Genomic DNA, 17238 nt, shown 5'->3' with positions numbered 1-17238 from the left:
ATGGGGGGAGGTGGAGAGTATGGGGGGTGACAGAGAGTATGGGGGAGGCAGAGAGTATGGGGGATGACAGAGAGCATGGGGGGAGGTGGAGAGTATGGGGGATGGCGGAGAGCATGGGGGGAGGTGGAGAGTATCGGGGGATGGCAGAGAACATGGGGGGAGGTGGAGAGTATGGGGGGATGAAAGAGAACATGGGGGGAGGTGTAGACTATGGAGGGATAGCAGAGAGCATGGGGGGATGGCGGAGAGCATGGGGAGATGGCAGAGAGCATGGGGGGTGGTGGAGAGTATGGGGGGTGGCAGAGAGTATGGGGGGGGGTGGCAGAGAGTATGGGGGGGTGGCAGAGAGCATGGGCAGAGGTGGAGAGCATGGGGGGATGGCAGAGAGCATGGGGGGAGGTGGAGAGTATGGGGGATGGCAGAGAGCATGGGAGGAGGTGGAGAGTATGGGGGGATGGCAGAGAGCATGGGGGGATGGCAGAGAGCATGGGGGGTGGCAGAGAGCATGGGGGGGTGGCAGAGAGCACAGGGGGTGGCAGAGAGCACCGGGGGTGGTAGAGAGCACGGGGGTGGCAGAGAGCATGGGGGGAGGTAGAGAGCATGGGGGGAGGTAGAGAGCATGGGGGGTGGCGGAGAGTTTGAGGGGGTGGCAGAGAGCATGGTGGGTGGCAGAGAGCATGGGAGGTGGCAGAGAGCATGGGGGGGTGGCAGAGGGTATGGGGGGTGGCAGAGAGCATGGGGGGAGGCGGAGAGTATGGGGGGATGGCAGAGAGCATGGGGGGAGGTGGAGATATGGGGGATGGCAGAGAGCATGGGGGGAAGGTGGAGAGCATAGGGAGAGGTGGAGAGCATGGGGGGATGGCAGAGAGCATGGGGGGATGGCAGATGGCATGGGGAGGTGGAGATCATGGGGGGGGTGGCAGATGGCAGATGGCATGGGGGGATGGCAGAGAGCATGGGGGGAGGTGGAGAGTATGGCAGAGAGCATGGGGGTGGAGGAGAGCATGGGGGTGGCGGAGAGCATGGGGGGATGGTGGAGAGCATGGGGGGAGGTGGAGAGTATGGGGGGGTGGCGGAGACTATGGGGGATGGCAGAGAGCATGGGAGGAAGTGGAGAGTATGGGGGGATGGCAGAGAGCATGGGGCGTGGCAGAGAACATGGGGGTGGCAGAGAGCATGGGGGGTGGCAGAGAGCATGGGGGGGTGGTAGAGAGCACGGGGGTGGCGGAGAGTATGGGGGGGTGGCAGAGAGCATGGGGGAGGTGGAGACTATGGGAATGGCAGAGAGCATGGGGGGGGAGGTGGAGAGCATGGGGGGAGGTGGAGAGCATGGGGGGATGGTGGAGAGCATGGGGGGATGGTGGAGAGCCTGGGGGGATGGCAGAGAACATGTGGGGGAGGTGTAGAGCATGGGGGGGACGTGGAGAGCATGGAGGGATGGCAGATGGCATGGGGGGAGGTGGAGAGCATAGGGGGAGGTGGAGAGCATGGGGGGAGGCGGAGAGCATTGGGGGAGGCGGAGAGCATTGGGGGAGGTGGAGAGCATGGGGGGATGGCGGAGAACATGGGGGGATGGCGGAGAGCATGGGGGGATGGCGGAGAGCATGGGGGGTGGTGGAGAGTATGGGGGGGTGGCAGAGAGTATGGGGGGTGGCAGAGAGTATGGGGGGTGGCAGAGAGTATGGGGGTGGCAGAGAGTATGGGGGGTGGCAGAGAGCATGGGCAGAGGTGGAGAGCATGGGGGATGGCAGAGAGCATGGGGGGAGGTGGCGAGTATGGGAGGATGGCAGAGAGCATGGGGGGATGGCAGAGAGCATGGGGGGATGGCAGAGAGCATGGGGGGTGGCAGAGAGCACAGGGGGTGGCAGAGAGCACAGGGGGTGGCAGAGAGCACAGGGGGTGGCAGAGAGCACGGGGGGTGGTAGAGAGTACGGGGGGTGGCAGAGAGCATGGGGGGAGGCGGAGAGTATGAGGGGGTGGCAGAGAGCATGGGAGGTGGCAGAGAGCATGGGGGGGGAGACTATGGGGGATGGCAGAGAGCATGGGGGGAGGTGGAGAGCATAGGGGGAGGTGGAGAGCATGGGGGAATGGTGGAGAGCATGGGGGAATGGTGGAGAGCATGGGGGGATGGCAGGTGGCATGGGGGGATGGCAGAGAGCATGGAGGGGGAGGTGGAGAGTATAGCAGAGAGCATGGGGGGAGGTGGAGACTATGGGGGGATGGTGGAGAGTATGGGGGGAGGTGGAGAGCATGGGGGGATGGTGGAGAGCATGGGGGGATGGTGGAGAGCATGGGGGGATGGCAGAGAACATGTGGGGGAGGTGAAGAGCATGGGGGGGACGTGGAGAGCATGGGGGGATGGCAGATGACATGGGGGGAGGTGGAGAGCATGGGGGGAGGCGGAGAGCATGGGGGGGAGGCGGAGAGCATGGCGGGAGGCGGAGAGCATGGGGGGATGGCGGAGAGCATGGGGGGTGGTGGAGAGTATGGGGGGGTGGCAGAGAGTATGGGGGGTGGCAGAGAGCATGGGCAGAGTTGGAGAGTATGGGGGGATGGCAGAGAGCATGGGGGGAGGTGGAGAGTATGGGGGATGGCAGAGAGCATGGGAGGAGGTGGAGAGTATGGGGGGATGGCAGAGAGCATGGGGGGTGGCAGAGAGCATGGGGGGGTGGCAGAGAGCACAGGGGGTGGCAGAGAGCACGGGGGGAGGTGGAGAGTATGGGGGGATGGCGGAGAGCATGGGGGGTGGCAGAGAGTATGGGGGAGGCAGCAGAGAGTATGGGGGAGGCGGAGAGCATGGGGGGATGACAGAGAGCATGGGGGAAGGTGGAGAGTATGGGGGTGGCAGAGAGTATGGGGGAGGCGGAGAGCATGGGGGGATGACAGAGAGCATGGGGGGAGGTGGAAAGTATGGGGGGGTGGCAGAGAGCATGGGGGAAGGTGGAGAGTATGGGGGGGTGGCAGAGAGCATGGAGGAAGGTGGAGAGTATGGGGGTTGGCAGAGAGTATGGGGGAGGCGGAGAGTATGGGGGGGTGACAGAGAGCATGGGGGGAGGTGGAGAGTATGGGGGATGGCGGAGAGCATGGGGGGAGGTGGAGAGTATGGGGGGATGGCAGAGAACATGGGGGGAGGTGGAGAGTATGGGGGGATGACAGAGAACATGGGGGGAGGTGTAGACTATGGAGGGATGGCAGAGAGCATGGGGGGATGGCGGAGAGCATGGGGGGATGGCGGAGAGTATGGGGGGTGGCAGAGAGTATGGGGGGGGTGGCAGAGAGTATGGGGGGTGGCAGAGAGCATGGGCAGAGGTGGAGAGCATGGGGGGATGGCAGAGAGCATGGGGGGAGGTGGAGAGTATGGGGGATGGCAGAGAGCATGGGAGGAGGTGGAGAGTATGGGGGGATGGCAGAGAGCATGGGGGGATGGCAGAGAGCATGGGGGGTGGCAGAGAGCATGGGGGGGTGGCAGAGAGCACAGGGGGTGGCAGAGAGCACAGGGGGTGGCAGAGAGCACAGGGGGTGGCAGAGAGCACGGGGTGGCAGAGAGCATGGGGGGTGGTAGAGAGCATGGGGGGTGGCGGAGAGTTTGAGGGGGTGGCAGAGAGCATGGTGGGTGGCAGAGAGCATGGGAGGTGGCAAAGAGCATGGGGGGGTGGCAGAGGGTATGGGGGGGTGGCAGAGAGCATGGGGGGAGGCGGAGAGTATGGGGGGACGGCAGAGAGCATGGGGGGAGGTGGAGATATGGGGGATGGCAGAGAGCATGGGGGGAGGTGGAGAGCATGGGGGGATGGCAGATGGCATGGGGAGGTGGAGATCATGGGGGGATGGCAGATGGCAGATGGCATGGGGGGATGGCAGAGAGCATGGGGGGAGGTGGAGAGTATGGCAGAGAGCATGGGGGTGGAGGAGAGCATGGGGGTGGCGGAGAGCATGGGGGGATGGCGGAGAGCATGGGGGGAGGTGGAGAGTATGGGGGGGTGGCAGAGACTATGGGGGATGGCAGAGAGCATGGGAGGAAGTGGAGAGTATGGGGGGATGGCAGAGAGCATGGGGGGGGTGGCAGAGAGCATGGGGGTGGCAGAGAGCATGGGGGGTGGCAGAGAGCATGGGGGGTGGCAGAGAGCATGGGGGGTGGCAGAGAGCATGGGGGGTGGCAGAGAGCATGGGGGGTGGCAGAGAGCATGGGGGGGTGGTAGAGAGCACGGGGGTGGCGGAGAGTATGGGGGGGTGGCAGAGAGCATGGGGGGAGGTGGAGACTATGGGGGATGGCAGAGAGCATGGGGGGGAGGTGGAGAGCATGGGGGGAGGTGGAGAGCATGGGGGGATGGTGGAGAGCATGGGGGGATGGTGGAGAGCCTGGGGGGATGGCAGAGAACATGTGGGGGAGGTGAAGAGCATGGGGGGGACGTGGAGAGCATGGGGGGATGGCAGATGGCATGGGGGGAGGTGGAGAGCATAGGGGGAGGTGGAGAGCATGGGGGGAGGCGGAGAGCATTGGGGGAGGTGGAGAGCATGGGGGGATGGCGGAGAACATGGGGGGATGGCGGAGAGCATGGGGGGATGGCGGAGAGCATGGGGGGTGGTGGAGTGTATGGGGGGGTGGCAGAGAGTATGGGGGGTGGCAGAGAGTATGGGGGGTGGCAGAGAGTATGGGGGGTGGCAGAGAGCATGGGCAGAGGTGGAGAGCATGGGCAGAGGTGGAGAGCATGGGGGATGGCAGAGAGCATGGGGGGAGGTGGCGAGTATGGGGGGATGGCAGAGAGCATGGGGGGATGGCAGAGAGCATGGGGGGATGGCAGAGAGCACAGGGGGTGGCAGAGAGCACGGGGGGTGGCAGAGAGCACGGGGGGTGGCAGAGAGCACGGGGGGTGGCAGAGAGCATGGGGGGAGGCGGAGAGTATGAGGGGGTGGCAGAGAGCATGGGAGGTGGCAGAGAGCATGGGGGGTGGAGACTATGGGGGATGGCAGAGAGCATGGGGGGAGGTGGAGAGCATAGGGGGAGGTGGAGAGCATGGGGGAATGGTGGAGAGCATGGGGGGATGGCAGGTGGCATGGGGGGATGGCAGAGAGCATGGAGGGGGAGGTGGAGAGTATGGCAGAGAGCATGTGGGGAGGTGGAGACTATGGGGGGATGGTGGAGAGTATGGGGGGAGGTGGAGAGCATGGGGGGATGGTGGAGAGCAGGGGGGGATGGTGGAGAGCATGGGGGGATGGCAGAGAACATGTGGGGGAGGTGAAGAGCATGGGGGGGACGTGGAGAGCATGGGGGGATGGCAGATGACATGGGGGGAGGTGGAGAGCATGGGGGGAGGCGGAGAGCATGGGGGGGAGGCGGAGAGCATGGAGGGAGGCGGAGAGCATGGGGGGATGGCGGAGAGCATGGGGGGTGGTGGAGAGTATAGGGGGTGGCAGAGAGTATGGGGGGTGGCAGAGAGCATGGGCAGAGTTGGAGAGTATGGGGGGATGGCAGAGAGCATGGGGGGAGGTGGAGAGTATGGGGGATGGCAGAGAGCTTGGGAGGAGGTGGAGAGTATGGGGGGATGGCAGAGAGCATGGGGGGTGGCAGAGAGCATGGGGGGGTGGTAGAGAGCACAGGGGGTGGCAGAGAGCACGGGGGGGTGGTAGAGAGCACGGGGGGTGGCAGAGAGCATGGGGGGAGACGGAGAGTATGAGGGGGTGGCAGAGAGCATGGGGGGTGGCAGAGAGCATGGGAGGTGGCAGAGAGCATGGGGGGAGGTGGAGACTATGGGGGATGACAGAGAGCATGGGGGGGAGGTGGAGAGCATGGGGGAATGGTGGAGAGCATGGGGGAATGGTGGAGAGCATGGGGGGATGGCAGATGGCATGGGGGATGGCAGAGAGCATGGAGAGGGAGGTGGAGAGTATGGCTGAAAGCATGGGGGGAGATGGAGACTATGGGGGGATGGCGGAGAGTATGGGCGGATGGCAGAGAGCATGGGTGGAGGTGGAGACTATGGGGGGATGGCAGAGAGCATGGGGTGGATGGCAGAGAGCATGGGAGGGTGGCAGAGAGCATGGGGGGATAGCAGAGAGCATGGGGGGTGGCGGAGAGCATGGGTGGAGGTGGAGACTATGGGGGGATGGCAGAGAGCATGGGGGATGGCAGAGAGCATGGAGGGGATGGCAGAGAGCATGGGGGGATAGCAGAGAGCATGGGGGGTGGCGGAGAGCATGGTTGGAGGTGGAGAGTATGGGGGGATGGCAGAGAACATGGGGGGAGGTGGAAACTATGGGGGGGATGGCAGAGAGCAAGGGGGGAGGTGGAGAGCATGGGGGGAGGTGGAGACTATGGGGGAGGTGGAGACTATGGGGGGTGGCAGAGAGCATGGGGGGAGGTGGAGAGCATGGGGAGATGGCAGAGACATGGGGGGGATGGCAGAGACATGGGGGGGATGGCAGATGGCATGGGGGAGAGGTGGAGAGTATGCCAGAGAGCATGGGGGGAGGAGGAGACTATGGGGGAATGGCAGAGAGCATGGGGGGAGGTGGAGAGCATGGGGGGATGGCAGGGAGCATGGCAGGGTGGCAGAGAGTATGGGTGCGGTGGAGAGCCCAGGGGGGAGCAGCAGAGAGAAGCAGGATAGGAGGAGGGGGGGGGGGGGCGGCTGCATATAGAAGAATAATTCTCTCCATCCTCCTCCTGCAGTCTCTGAATGCTTCTTCTTTCCCTCTCGCAGGCATTCCGCTACTGCAGGAGGAAGATGGAGAGAATTATTTTTCAATATGCAGCCGCCCCCCCTCCCCGCTCCTCCTACTATGCAGTTTACAAGGGGCTGAACTCATGGTTTTTCAGGCACTTCTGAAGGTGTCTGCTCTGGCTCCTCCCGGCACTGACGGCTGACCTATACGGGCGGCCGCGCAGCCGCTCAGAGGCCGCCGAAGGCGTCTCATCTAGCTCCTCCCCCCCGGCTCCGATGGCTGAGCTTAACTGGCAGCCGAGTGGCCGAGGAGAGGCTGGATGAGCCCGCAAGGACTTGCAGCCTGGCGGTCCCGGCGGCCGCAGCCCACCGGGCACGTGCCCGGTTTGCCCTGTGGCCAATCCGGGCCTGCTTACAAATGATGTGCACCTTTTCCTGTCATAGTCTTGTTTAATCTTCTCCTGCAACCAACTTGTTAAAAAAGTTGTATTATATGATTAAAGGGGTGTCTTTGGAGGCAGGAAGGGGGACTTTTGGACTTTGGTATATGGACGTCAGGGGCGTAACTATAGGGGGTGCAGCAGTCGCGACCGCAACCGGGCCCTGTGATGCAGGGGGCCCATGCAGCCCCCTCTACATATGGCCGGCAGCAGCATAGGCAGCTAGGGGTACCAGTGCACCATGCACACGGGTGGGTGGAGGGTGACTAGCAGAGCTCCACGCTCGACTATCGCACTGGCTGCTCTTTAGTTGTACATTCCCTGCATGACCTGTGTCCTTGGCCGGCTGCTCAGAGTACCCCTCTCCTGCTCCATGCATTGCTGCTCAGTCCGATGTCTGTTCTCCCCAGCCAGAGTCCCGCCCCCCCTGAGTCCGGCCCACACTGCACTGCATACTTCTCCCGGGTAAACAAACTTTAAGCACACAGATGCAATGCAGCCCTATGAGAGCTGGCTCCCCGGAGGACACTGCAGGCTTGTCTGCCAGCCCCCCTCCTCCCCCATCATACACAGATGATGAAAGGTTTTTCTGGGAGATATGCTGATCGCCCGTCCAGCACACTGGAGATCATTCATCTTTTGTCCGATCCCCAGCCTGTTCATAGGGGCGCTTCAGTCACTTTGGGTATGTTGAATCATGCCATGAGAATATTTCCTCAGGATGGAGTCTGGCCCTCCTTCCCCTGTTTTAGGACTCTGACTCGGTTGTCAGGTTACAGGCAGAGGCACGGCCCAACTTAATCATGCGGGACTAGTTTTCTGGGTGACTCGAATGGCATCGCCATGTTTATTCCACAGCCATGAGCAGGACTCTCGGAGTGGTTCAGACGCAGCTGACTCAGTTGGATTTCGGCCATCTTGAGTCATGAGTGGTTGGCCCACGGAAGTTCATCGGCCCAAGTTTGCGCATACTTCGGCTTTTTCGTTATTTGCCAATACTGGCAGTTAGTCACAAGGTGGATCAGGGTCTCTTTGAATCATGTCCTTCATGTGTTCGTTGATGTGGCTAGGTCTGACCTACAAGTTTCACTTCCTGGGAGAGTTCATCAGTGCGATTCACTTTGGCGCAGCCAGCACTGAGCTGTTGGGCAAACCGGTTCCTTTCTTACTCCCTGCTGGTCATGGTTAGTCTCTCTGGACACAAGTCATCGATCTGGGTTATGGTTATTTATCCATGAATACTCTGTAGGCTTATACCAAGGTTTGGAAGATTTTCTCAGGTTCATGACTCCGACTTTCGAAGCATAATGTCATCTATCAGGCATCCAGCATTTCAGACCCCTGCAAACTCCTGACAGTTTGCCCATTTTTGCGACTCACCCTATACCAAGAATAGACAGACAGGTCAAGGGTATCCGTTTTGAAGTGTTCAATCTTCTCATCAATTATTTTGCAGGGGCTCCTCGGGTTAGCCCTTGCTCCCTTTTCCCCCACGTAACCTCTCACTACAAGCAGTCCATTCTAATGTCTGTATTTTCTCTGAAATTAGGCTTAATCCAAATCATTTATGGGACATTTGTTTGGGATCTGGGCAGTTTCACGGGTTTCCAAACAGGGGGTCCATTCTTATCATCAATTCATGGGACGCTTAAATTCCTCCGGTTATAGCTGATACATACCGGATCCGTATACTGAAGCCATCCGAGCGATCTCTACTTTACTAGATGGATTGTTACCTACCCTTCTTCAGGCTTTCTCATCACACCTACTTTGCAAGTTAAGACTCTTACTACAAGTGTCTGTTTACACCCACCTACATCTAATTTGCTAAAAATGAATGGATGGGGTTCTGTTACCCTCCATCTGGGTGGATCAGATGGTAGTCGGGGTCCGTTTACAGCCAACTGCCCATAGAGGAGAGCAGGCCGTGTCTGTGTCTATTCTGCATAAGCGGAGCGGACACGGACCAGCTATACGCCTTCACAGTGGAGGATCAGCAGACAGATTCCCCACTGAGCAAGTGGCCTCCTGATGGAGTATGGCCCATGTGAAAGGGGCCTTAACCTCAAAAGGGTGGCCTGATGTCCCAAAAATGCATGCTGCCATCCCATCTGATCAAGGTTTATAAACAATGTTACTTTGTATCTCTCTATCTCCCGTCTAAGGCCCCTTTCACATGTGTGGACCGTTCAGATCCGCCTGTCAGTTTTTTCAGGTGGATCTGAATGGTCGCTCCATTGTCTTTATGACATCCGACCTATGGATGGATGTCCTATTTTCCATCTGTCTGGCAGATTGGATGAAAACAGACAGGCGGTCCGTAATCATCCGATCCCTTCATAGGGGAGAGCGGAGTCTCTGACAGGGACAGAGTGCAGAGACGGACTTGTCATCCGCCCCGGCTCAGCGGGGATCAACAGAGCGATTCCTGCTGAGCAAGTGGAGAAGTAAAACGGACAGCCCCATGTGAAAGGGGCCGATCAATCTTTATAAACAATGTTACTTTGTATCTCTCTATCTCCCATTTTATCAATGTTTATAAACAATGTTACTTTGTATCTCTCCATCTCCTGTCTGATCAATGTTTATAAACAATATAACTTTGTATCTCTCTACCTCCCGTCTGATTAATGTTTATAAACAATCTTACTTTGTATCTCTCTATCTCCTGTCTGATCAATGTTTATAAACAATCTTACTTTGTATCTCTCTATCTTCTGTCTGATCAATGTTTATAAACAATGTTACTTTGTATCTCTCCATCTCCTGTCTGATCAATGTTTATAAACAATATAACTTTGTATCTCTCTACCTCCCGTCTGATTAATGTTTATAAACAATCTTACTTTGTATCCCTCTATCTCCTGTCTGAAAAATATTCATAAATATGTTGCTTTCTATCTCTCTATCTTACCTCTTAACAATGTTTACAAACAGTGACAGATGTCCTTGTTTGACTCCCTGCTGTAATTTTGACAGCCATTAGTGGCAAATGAGATGGGGAACAGCAGCGAGGAAGAAGGACAGGATGTACTATACACACCCTGTTTACTCCCAGTGTGTACAACTGGATGGATGCTTTTATAAAGCTGCTAAAAGCTGGACGAAAGCTCTGCAAAGGCTTTGTAAAAACTTGCTGTACACATTGTTCTTATACAAGCTGCACTGGGAGAAGGAAAGGAAGGATCGGATTATTGGCTCCTAGGGGCAATACTGACACTTCCACCCTCACATTTGGGGAAGATCTGGTCTGTACCGGGCCACTATATATCTTATCACAGTCATCCACTTACCGATGGGTTCCTGGCATTTAAAAGAACAGCCGACGTCACAGCACTTCTTTCTCCCAGGACAATCCGAATCTGCTTTACAACGCCTGGGTATGGGGCCCTTACATGGTAAAAGGGTATTAACCACGGGACAGGTGCCCGGTTTCCTCACTGCAGGGAAAAACACATTTATCATTAGCTGCATTTATTATTATTATTATTATTATTACAGGTACTTTCTGTATATAGTGTTGTCAATTTACATAGCACTTTGCCGACATATTGTACATTCACATCGATCCCTGCCCTCAAGGAGCTTACAATCTAAGGTTCCTAACTCACATTAATGCGTACACCAGCAATAACTGTCTATAATGAGAATACAGAATGCACAGAGCGTTTCTTGGTAGTTCACATGTGACATTTTCAGGGTCTTTATTTTGGTGAATCAGATCAGAAAAAAAGCCATCATTCTTTAACTGCTTCACTACCGGGCCAATTCTGGCATTTCTTTCCTGCATGTAAAAATTACCTTTTTTTTGGGTGGAAAATTACTCAGAATATATATATATATATATATATATATATTCTGAGTAATTTTCCAGCAAAAAAAAGGTAATTTTTACATTTAAATATAAATTGAAGAGTATTGCCCTGCCATATGTGTAAAATACAACTCAAACATACATGTTGTATAAACCAATAATTATCACACATATATAATAATATATATATTTTAAGACGAGGCCCCAGAGAACAAAATGGTGAAGGTTGCAACTTTTTATGTCACAGGGAATGTGCGCAGCCATTTATTTATTCATTTATTTATTTTTTGAAAATACACTTTAATGAATTTTAATGCAAAAAAAAACCTCACAGTATAGTACCCAATTTTTGTTGAAATATAAAAGATGATATAACGCAGATTAAATAGATACCTAACATGTCAGGCTTTAAAATTACGCACGCTCGTGGAATGGTGCCAAGCTATGGTACTTAAAAATCTCCATAGGAAATTCTTAACACTTTTTTTATATGTTAGTTTTGAGTTACAGAGGAGGTCTAGCGCTAGAATTATTGCTCTCGTGATAACGTTGACTGACTGTTTTCATGTTTATTTAAAAAAATATTACGTTTCCACTGTTTCATTTTTTTTTTTAAATGAAAGACTGTTTCTTTAACCACTTTCAGACCGGACCAATTTGCTGGTCAAAGACCAGACCACTTTTTGCGATTCGGCACTGCGTCGCTTTAACTGACAATTGCGCGGTCGTGCGACGTGGCTCCCAAACAAAATGAATGTCCTTTTTTTCCCACAAATAGAGCTTTCTTTTGGTGGTATTTGATCACCCCTGCGGTTTTTATTTTTTGCGCTATAAACAAAAATAGAGCGATAATTTTGAAAAAAACGCATTATTTTTTACTTTTTGTAATAAATATCCCCCAAAAATATATAAAAAAACATTTTTTTCCCTCAGTTTAGGCCGATACGTATTCTTCTACATATTTTTGGTAAAAAAAATCGCAATAAGCGATTATTGATTGGTTTGCGCAAAAGTTATAGGGTTTACAAAATAGGGATAGTTTTATAGCATTTTTATTAATAATTTTTTATTAATTTTTTTTTTACTAGTAATGGCGGCGATCTGCGATTTTTATTGTGACTGCGACATTGTGGGGGACCCATCGGACATTTTTGACACATTTTTGGGACCATTGTCATTTATACAGTAATCACTGCTATATAAATGCAGTGATTCCTGTGTAAATGACACTGGCAGTGAAAGGGTTAACCAGTGGGTGGCAGTGTAGGGGTTAAGTGTTCCTAGGGGTGTGTTACTAACTGTGGGGGGGTTGGGCTTTCATTTAGTGTACACTGATCTCTGCTCCAATCACATGGAGCAGAGATCAGCGTCACTAGTTGCTAGGCAGAATGGAAAAATGTTGTTTATACAGCATTTCCTCCATTCGGCCGCTCCGTGAGACGATCGCGGGGATGCCCGCGGCGATCGAGTCCGCGGGTCCCGCGACCGGACTCACGGGGGTCCCGACCAGCGCGGGAGCGCGCCGCCGGCGGCGCGCTCCCGATGGCACGGCGGCAACGAATATTGGACGTACATGTACGCCAATATGCCTGCCCGTGCCATTCTGTCGACGTACATCGTCGTGCGCTGGTCGGGAAGTGGTTAATTGTTTTTTCATCACTTGTATTGCTATCACAAGAAATGTGATAGCAATATACCGGAATAGTGATACCGGAATAGTCCAATGAACTTTGGGTGATTAAGGGTAAATATGCATGATAGCGGTGACCCTTTGGACAAAGTGTCATTTCTGTGTAAATTTAGTTTTTGCCTCAGGACAGTAATGGGGTTCTGAGGGTTAATTATGTAGGTTAACTTTGACATCAGTTTGGCTGGGCTGTGTAAACCCTTGTACACATGGTCGGACATTCTGACGGAAAACGTCCGATCGGACCATGTTGTCGGATAATCCGACCGTATGTAGGCTCCATCGGACTGTTTCCGTCGGAATATCCGACCGAAAAGGTTTTACAGCTGGGCTATAAAATTTTCCGACAACATGATCCAATCGGACTTTGTCCGATCGTTTGTAGAGAATTCCGGTGGGACAAAGTGCCACGCATGCTCAGATCAAATTCCTAGACCAAAGCTATTGGCTACTAGCCAGAATGTAGTCCCGTCGTAACGAAATATAGTCATCACGTTACGAACGATCGGATTTTCCGACAACTTTGTCCGACCGTGTGTATGCAACACAAGTTTCGGACAAAATCCGTCGGACAAAATCCCGCAGATTTTGTTGTCGGAATGTCTGACCATGTGTACAAGGGCTTAGAGTTCCGCCTGGTCATGTGTACGGTGAGGGGCACATGACAGGCCAGAACCAGGCCTGGTTGGACGTTTTGGGTATCAACTTCCTCGGAACCAATCAGTGGGTGTGACGGGCCCCGCTGAGGAGTCTGGGGAAGGGTACTTAAGATGTGGAAGGCACGTGCTCAACAGTCGTCGTTCATGAGGCCCAGGCGGTCTGTTCCTGGTTCCTGGACCGGGGTAGCCCCACAAGGGGTCTCGGTCACGGAGCGTTCGACGCTCCGCAACATGCTTCTGTTGGTTAGCCCCAATAGACCCGTCTGGTCTGGGGTAGGGATCCGTCTGTTCCCGAGTCTTGGAACCGGCTGGTCTGAGGCGCAGTAACTGAGGGAGGATTCAAGGTGTCCGGGTGTGTTCTCAGCTTGGAGGGGCACCGCAGCTCGTGTAAGTGATCGTGGGAGGACTCTTCGGAGGAGGGCCGACAAGCCAGCATCCTGAGAAGTGCCTGGTTACTGAGTTGTGAAGGACATTGATGAATCCGCACTTTTTCCCGTACTGTCAAGGAGACAGAGAACGTTCCAGGTACGGAGGAAAAAGGTTCCCGTTCGCTTTCAGTTATAACTCGTTCAAGGTTAGAGATTTCTTAAGTTCTGAATCAACGTGCTGATTGCCATAATCTCTGGCTAGAGATTTGTTCAGCCTTGAAGTGCCCAGCTGCGAGTGGCTACTCTCTGGGTGGTAATAGAGACTTTGTTACACTAGCAGTTCAAGGTGCCTGAGTTCTTCACCCTTGCCCTCTGTTCCCATATGAGACTGTGTTGTTGGATGTTACCCCTGCAAATAAAAACTTTTCAAAAGGACTTTATTGGTGTCAACGCCCAAAGTTGTTGGGTATCAACCCTGGGAACCCCTAGACGTGGAAGGACAAGCCAAGCAGAGGTAACTGGTAAGCCCAAAAAGTTAAGGCTGCCCTGCCAAGGGTTATGGCCGCTACATGCATTTTGGAGTAGCCCTTGTTATATCTACCCATCTTTTCCTTATTGCCTGAAATTTAGGATGATGGTACCCATACCCTTATTTTAAATTATTTTTGAGGCCAAACTCTCTCTACCAAGAAATGTAAACATCTCTTATGATACAAATAAGGCATGACAAGTCCTCATTATGGAGACATCTGGGGTCTATTAGACCCTAGATCTCTCCTCTACCCTGAAAAGTATGAGATCAAAGAAAAAAAACATTGATCTCTGCTTTACAGAAAATAAATAAAATGTTAGTATGGCATCATGATGCCTCCCAGTATCATACAGATGGCCCAGGGACCATCCGGTCCACAGCCAGCTCTGTGGAAACTCGGCAGCACTGTCGGATCGGATCCCAGGCTTCTCGATCGCACGGGAGAGACCGCAGATGTACCAGGACATTCCCTCCCGCTGCCAGTAAAAGCATTCCAGTGACTAATCAGCCTTTAGGAAGGCTTTTTAGAGACGCTCTCCTGTGTTCCTGTTAAAGACTTGCTTGGCTGACATTCCTTCTGACTCCCTGACGTTTTGTCTTGTCTGACTATCCGTTCCGGTTCCTGAACTCTGGCTATGTCTTGACTACGTTTACTCTGTGTAACTTTTTTTATTATTATTAAACAAGTGTAATTTATTTTATTTATGATTCATGGTTTCTGACACTCACAAATAGGCACAAATTCCAACAGATCCGCTACAAAATCTTGTGGATAGCCATCCACGAACAGTGGAGGCTATTATAGTGGTGAAGGGGGGTCAACTCTATATTAATAGCCATGCTTTTGCAATGAAATGTCCAACAAGTTTATATATGCGTGATGGTCAGGAGTCCACAAACTATGGGTCATATAGTCTACAGTTCCTGCATGTTATAAGTGATGACACAGGTTGTGGCAATGGATGGGGGAGCTAAATGGCAGAGGACGAAATATATCAAGAGTTGGGCCTTGTGCTTGTTATGCCAGGTAGTGTTTCCATGCTACTCTATGCAGTATCCTCTTCATATTTTTGACTATTATTTACGAATTCATGCTTTATTTTTTTTTATCAATATTTATTCATGCTTAGGGATTTATTTATCAATGCTTTCACCCAAGAGTCCCACAACTTTCTCCAAAGGTTCACCAGTTTTTAAATAAAATGACGTGAACTAAAGACTAAAAGAAGGAAATCACAAGCCAGCCCAGATTCTGGAATACTTCACTGGTAATTGGGGGGGGGGGGGGTGATATTTTTTAAAGCCTTTCTCTGTCTATGAACATTAGAAGGGGTTATCATCTCCTCAGAGAATGAGGGTTGCTCCCTCCTGCTCCTCTTTCGGAACCTCCACACTCATTCTGATTTCTCATTTCAGTTGGTGTGCAAACATAGCGCCTATACAACCCAGGGGCTCTGTTATAATGTAAAGGCATCCTTTAGGGTCATGTATCAAACATTTTTTTATAATTGGTGCCTACAAAGTCCATTTCTGTTGTTCTTCTATTTAAAATCCTTTAGGGTCAGTTGGATTTTGTGCTGTGCTTTACTTACATGCATGAGAGTGAAAACTCCTCTGGTGCAGAGACTGATGTGACTGGCTCAGTGTTCTCTGTACAGCACTGCGGTATATGTCAGAGCTATATAAATGTGAAATAATACTGTGACTGTGGGAGGGAAAGAGTGAAAGTTCCTCTGGTACAGCGACTGATGTGACTGGCCCAGTGTTATTTGTACAGGTACTGTGGTATATGTCAGAGCTATTGACATGGGAATTTATAGATAGGCAACTTCTATCCTCATATTGATTAGTGGTTCCAAATTAATAATAACTACTGCAGTAGGGGTCAGACACAAAAGATACACTCAGCATCTTTCCAAATAACTGTTCTAACTTTATTATGACGCAATTGAAGGTTTTTATACACATGATTACGTAGTTATCACATTAATATTACAATTGTACGTTTATGGTAACAAGGGGCGTAACATAGGCAGGCTAATTCTAATCAGGACTCGAAAGAATGCAAAACATGTACTGAAAACATTATTAATGCCGTGTGCACAGTGAGGGTAGTGTGCAATACATACAAAATAGAATACAATTATATACAGAACACGATATAAATGTATATTAATAATAGTGTGTGTGACTGTGGGGGGGCATTAAAGTGTAAGCTCCTCTGGTAAAGACTGATGTGACTGGCTACATGATCTCTGTACAGCACTGTGGTATATGTCAGAGCTATATAAATATATAATAATAATAGTGTGTGACTGTGGGGGGACATTAGAGTGTAAGCTCCTCTGGTGCAGAAACTGATGTGACTGGCTAAGTGATCTCTGTACAGCACTGTGATATATGTCAGAGGTATATAAATGTGTAATAATAGACTGTGACAGTGTGAAGGACATTAGAGTGTAAGCTTCTCTGGTGCAGAGACTGTCCGTGTTCTGTCTATACACAGCACTGTGGACTATGTCAGAGCTATAGTTGTAGTAGCCTTAGCACAGAATCACATACCTGCAGTCACCACTTGGAGCAGTAGCACCCCCAGGAGGATGGATAGTGTCAGTCCCACCAATCTCATGTCTGCAGTCTGGATGGAATAAATCCTTAATCTGCGGATGGTTCTTATATCTGTATTTTAGAAGGAAGAGATGTGAGAGGCGTGCCAGAGACCTGTCATTATCTGTTATTGTTTACCCAATTTCTCAATAATCTTTTCCCTTTGGTGGCATCATACCCATCTTGCAAAAGCCTAATTCCGAATGTGTAAATCCCTGGAGGTGTCACAATAAAACCTGTATTCCATTGTACATATACATCGTGTATATATGACACACGAGGAACTGGAGGGACATTCCCCATGTCAGTCCTAATATTCATAGCTAATGTCTGTTTACATCAAAAATAAAGGGTCAAGATTTGCATATTTTGCAGCACATGTTTAAGCAAGCCCTATGTGGGATTTATTTTATATTATTTTAACTTTTTACAAGGGAGGAACAGCAAGATTTTATTGTCAACTAAAGCACAT

General features: G+C 52.2%; 1 protein-coding gene across 1 annotated transcript in view; it reads right to left on the bottom strand.

The window, feature by feature from the left end:
• Positions 1–16859, bottom strand: part of LOC143986835 (uncharacterized) — a 65839-nt gene extending 48980 nt beyond the window's left edge. The window contains exons 1-2 of the mRNA XM_077485244.1: positions 16722–16859; positions 10393–10539 (exon numbers count right to left, since the gene is read on the bottom strand). Coding sequence (XP_077341370.1) covers positions 10393–10539; positions 16722–16788 — 214 coding nt within the window. The 5' untranslated portion in view covers positions 16789–16859. The remainder of the gene's footprint in view (positions 1–10392; positions 10540–16721) is intronic.
• Positions 16860–17238: the final 379 nt, after the last annotated feature.

The sequence above is a fragment of the Lithobates pipiens genome, unplaced genomic scaffold, assembly GCF_037356315.1.
Source record: "Lithobates pipiens isolate NorthernLeopardFrog02 unplaced genomic scaffold, aLitPip1_a1.2 Scaffold_18, whole genome shotgun sequence".
Taxonomy (NCBI): domain Eukaryota; kingdom Metazoa; phylum Chordata; class Amphibia; order Anura; family Ranidae; genus Lithobates; species Lithobates pipiens.
Note: the sequence above shows the minus strand (reverse complement) of the source record. Positions and strands in the feature narration are given on the sequence as shown.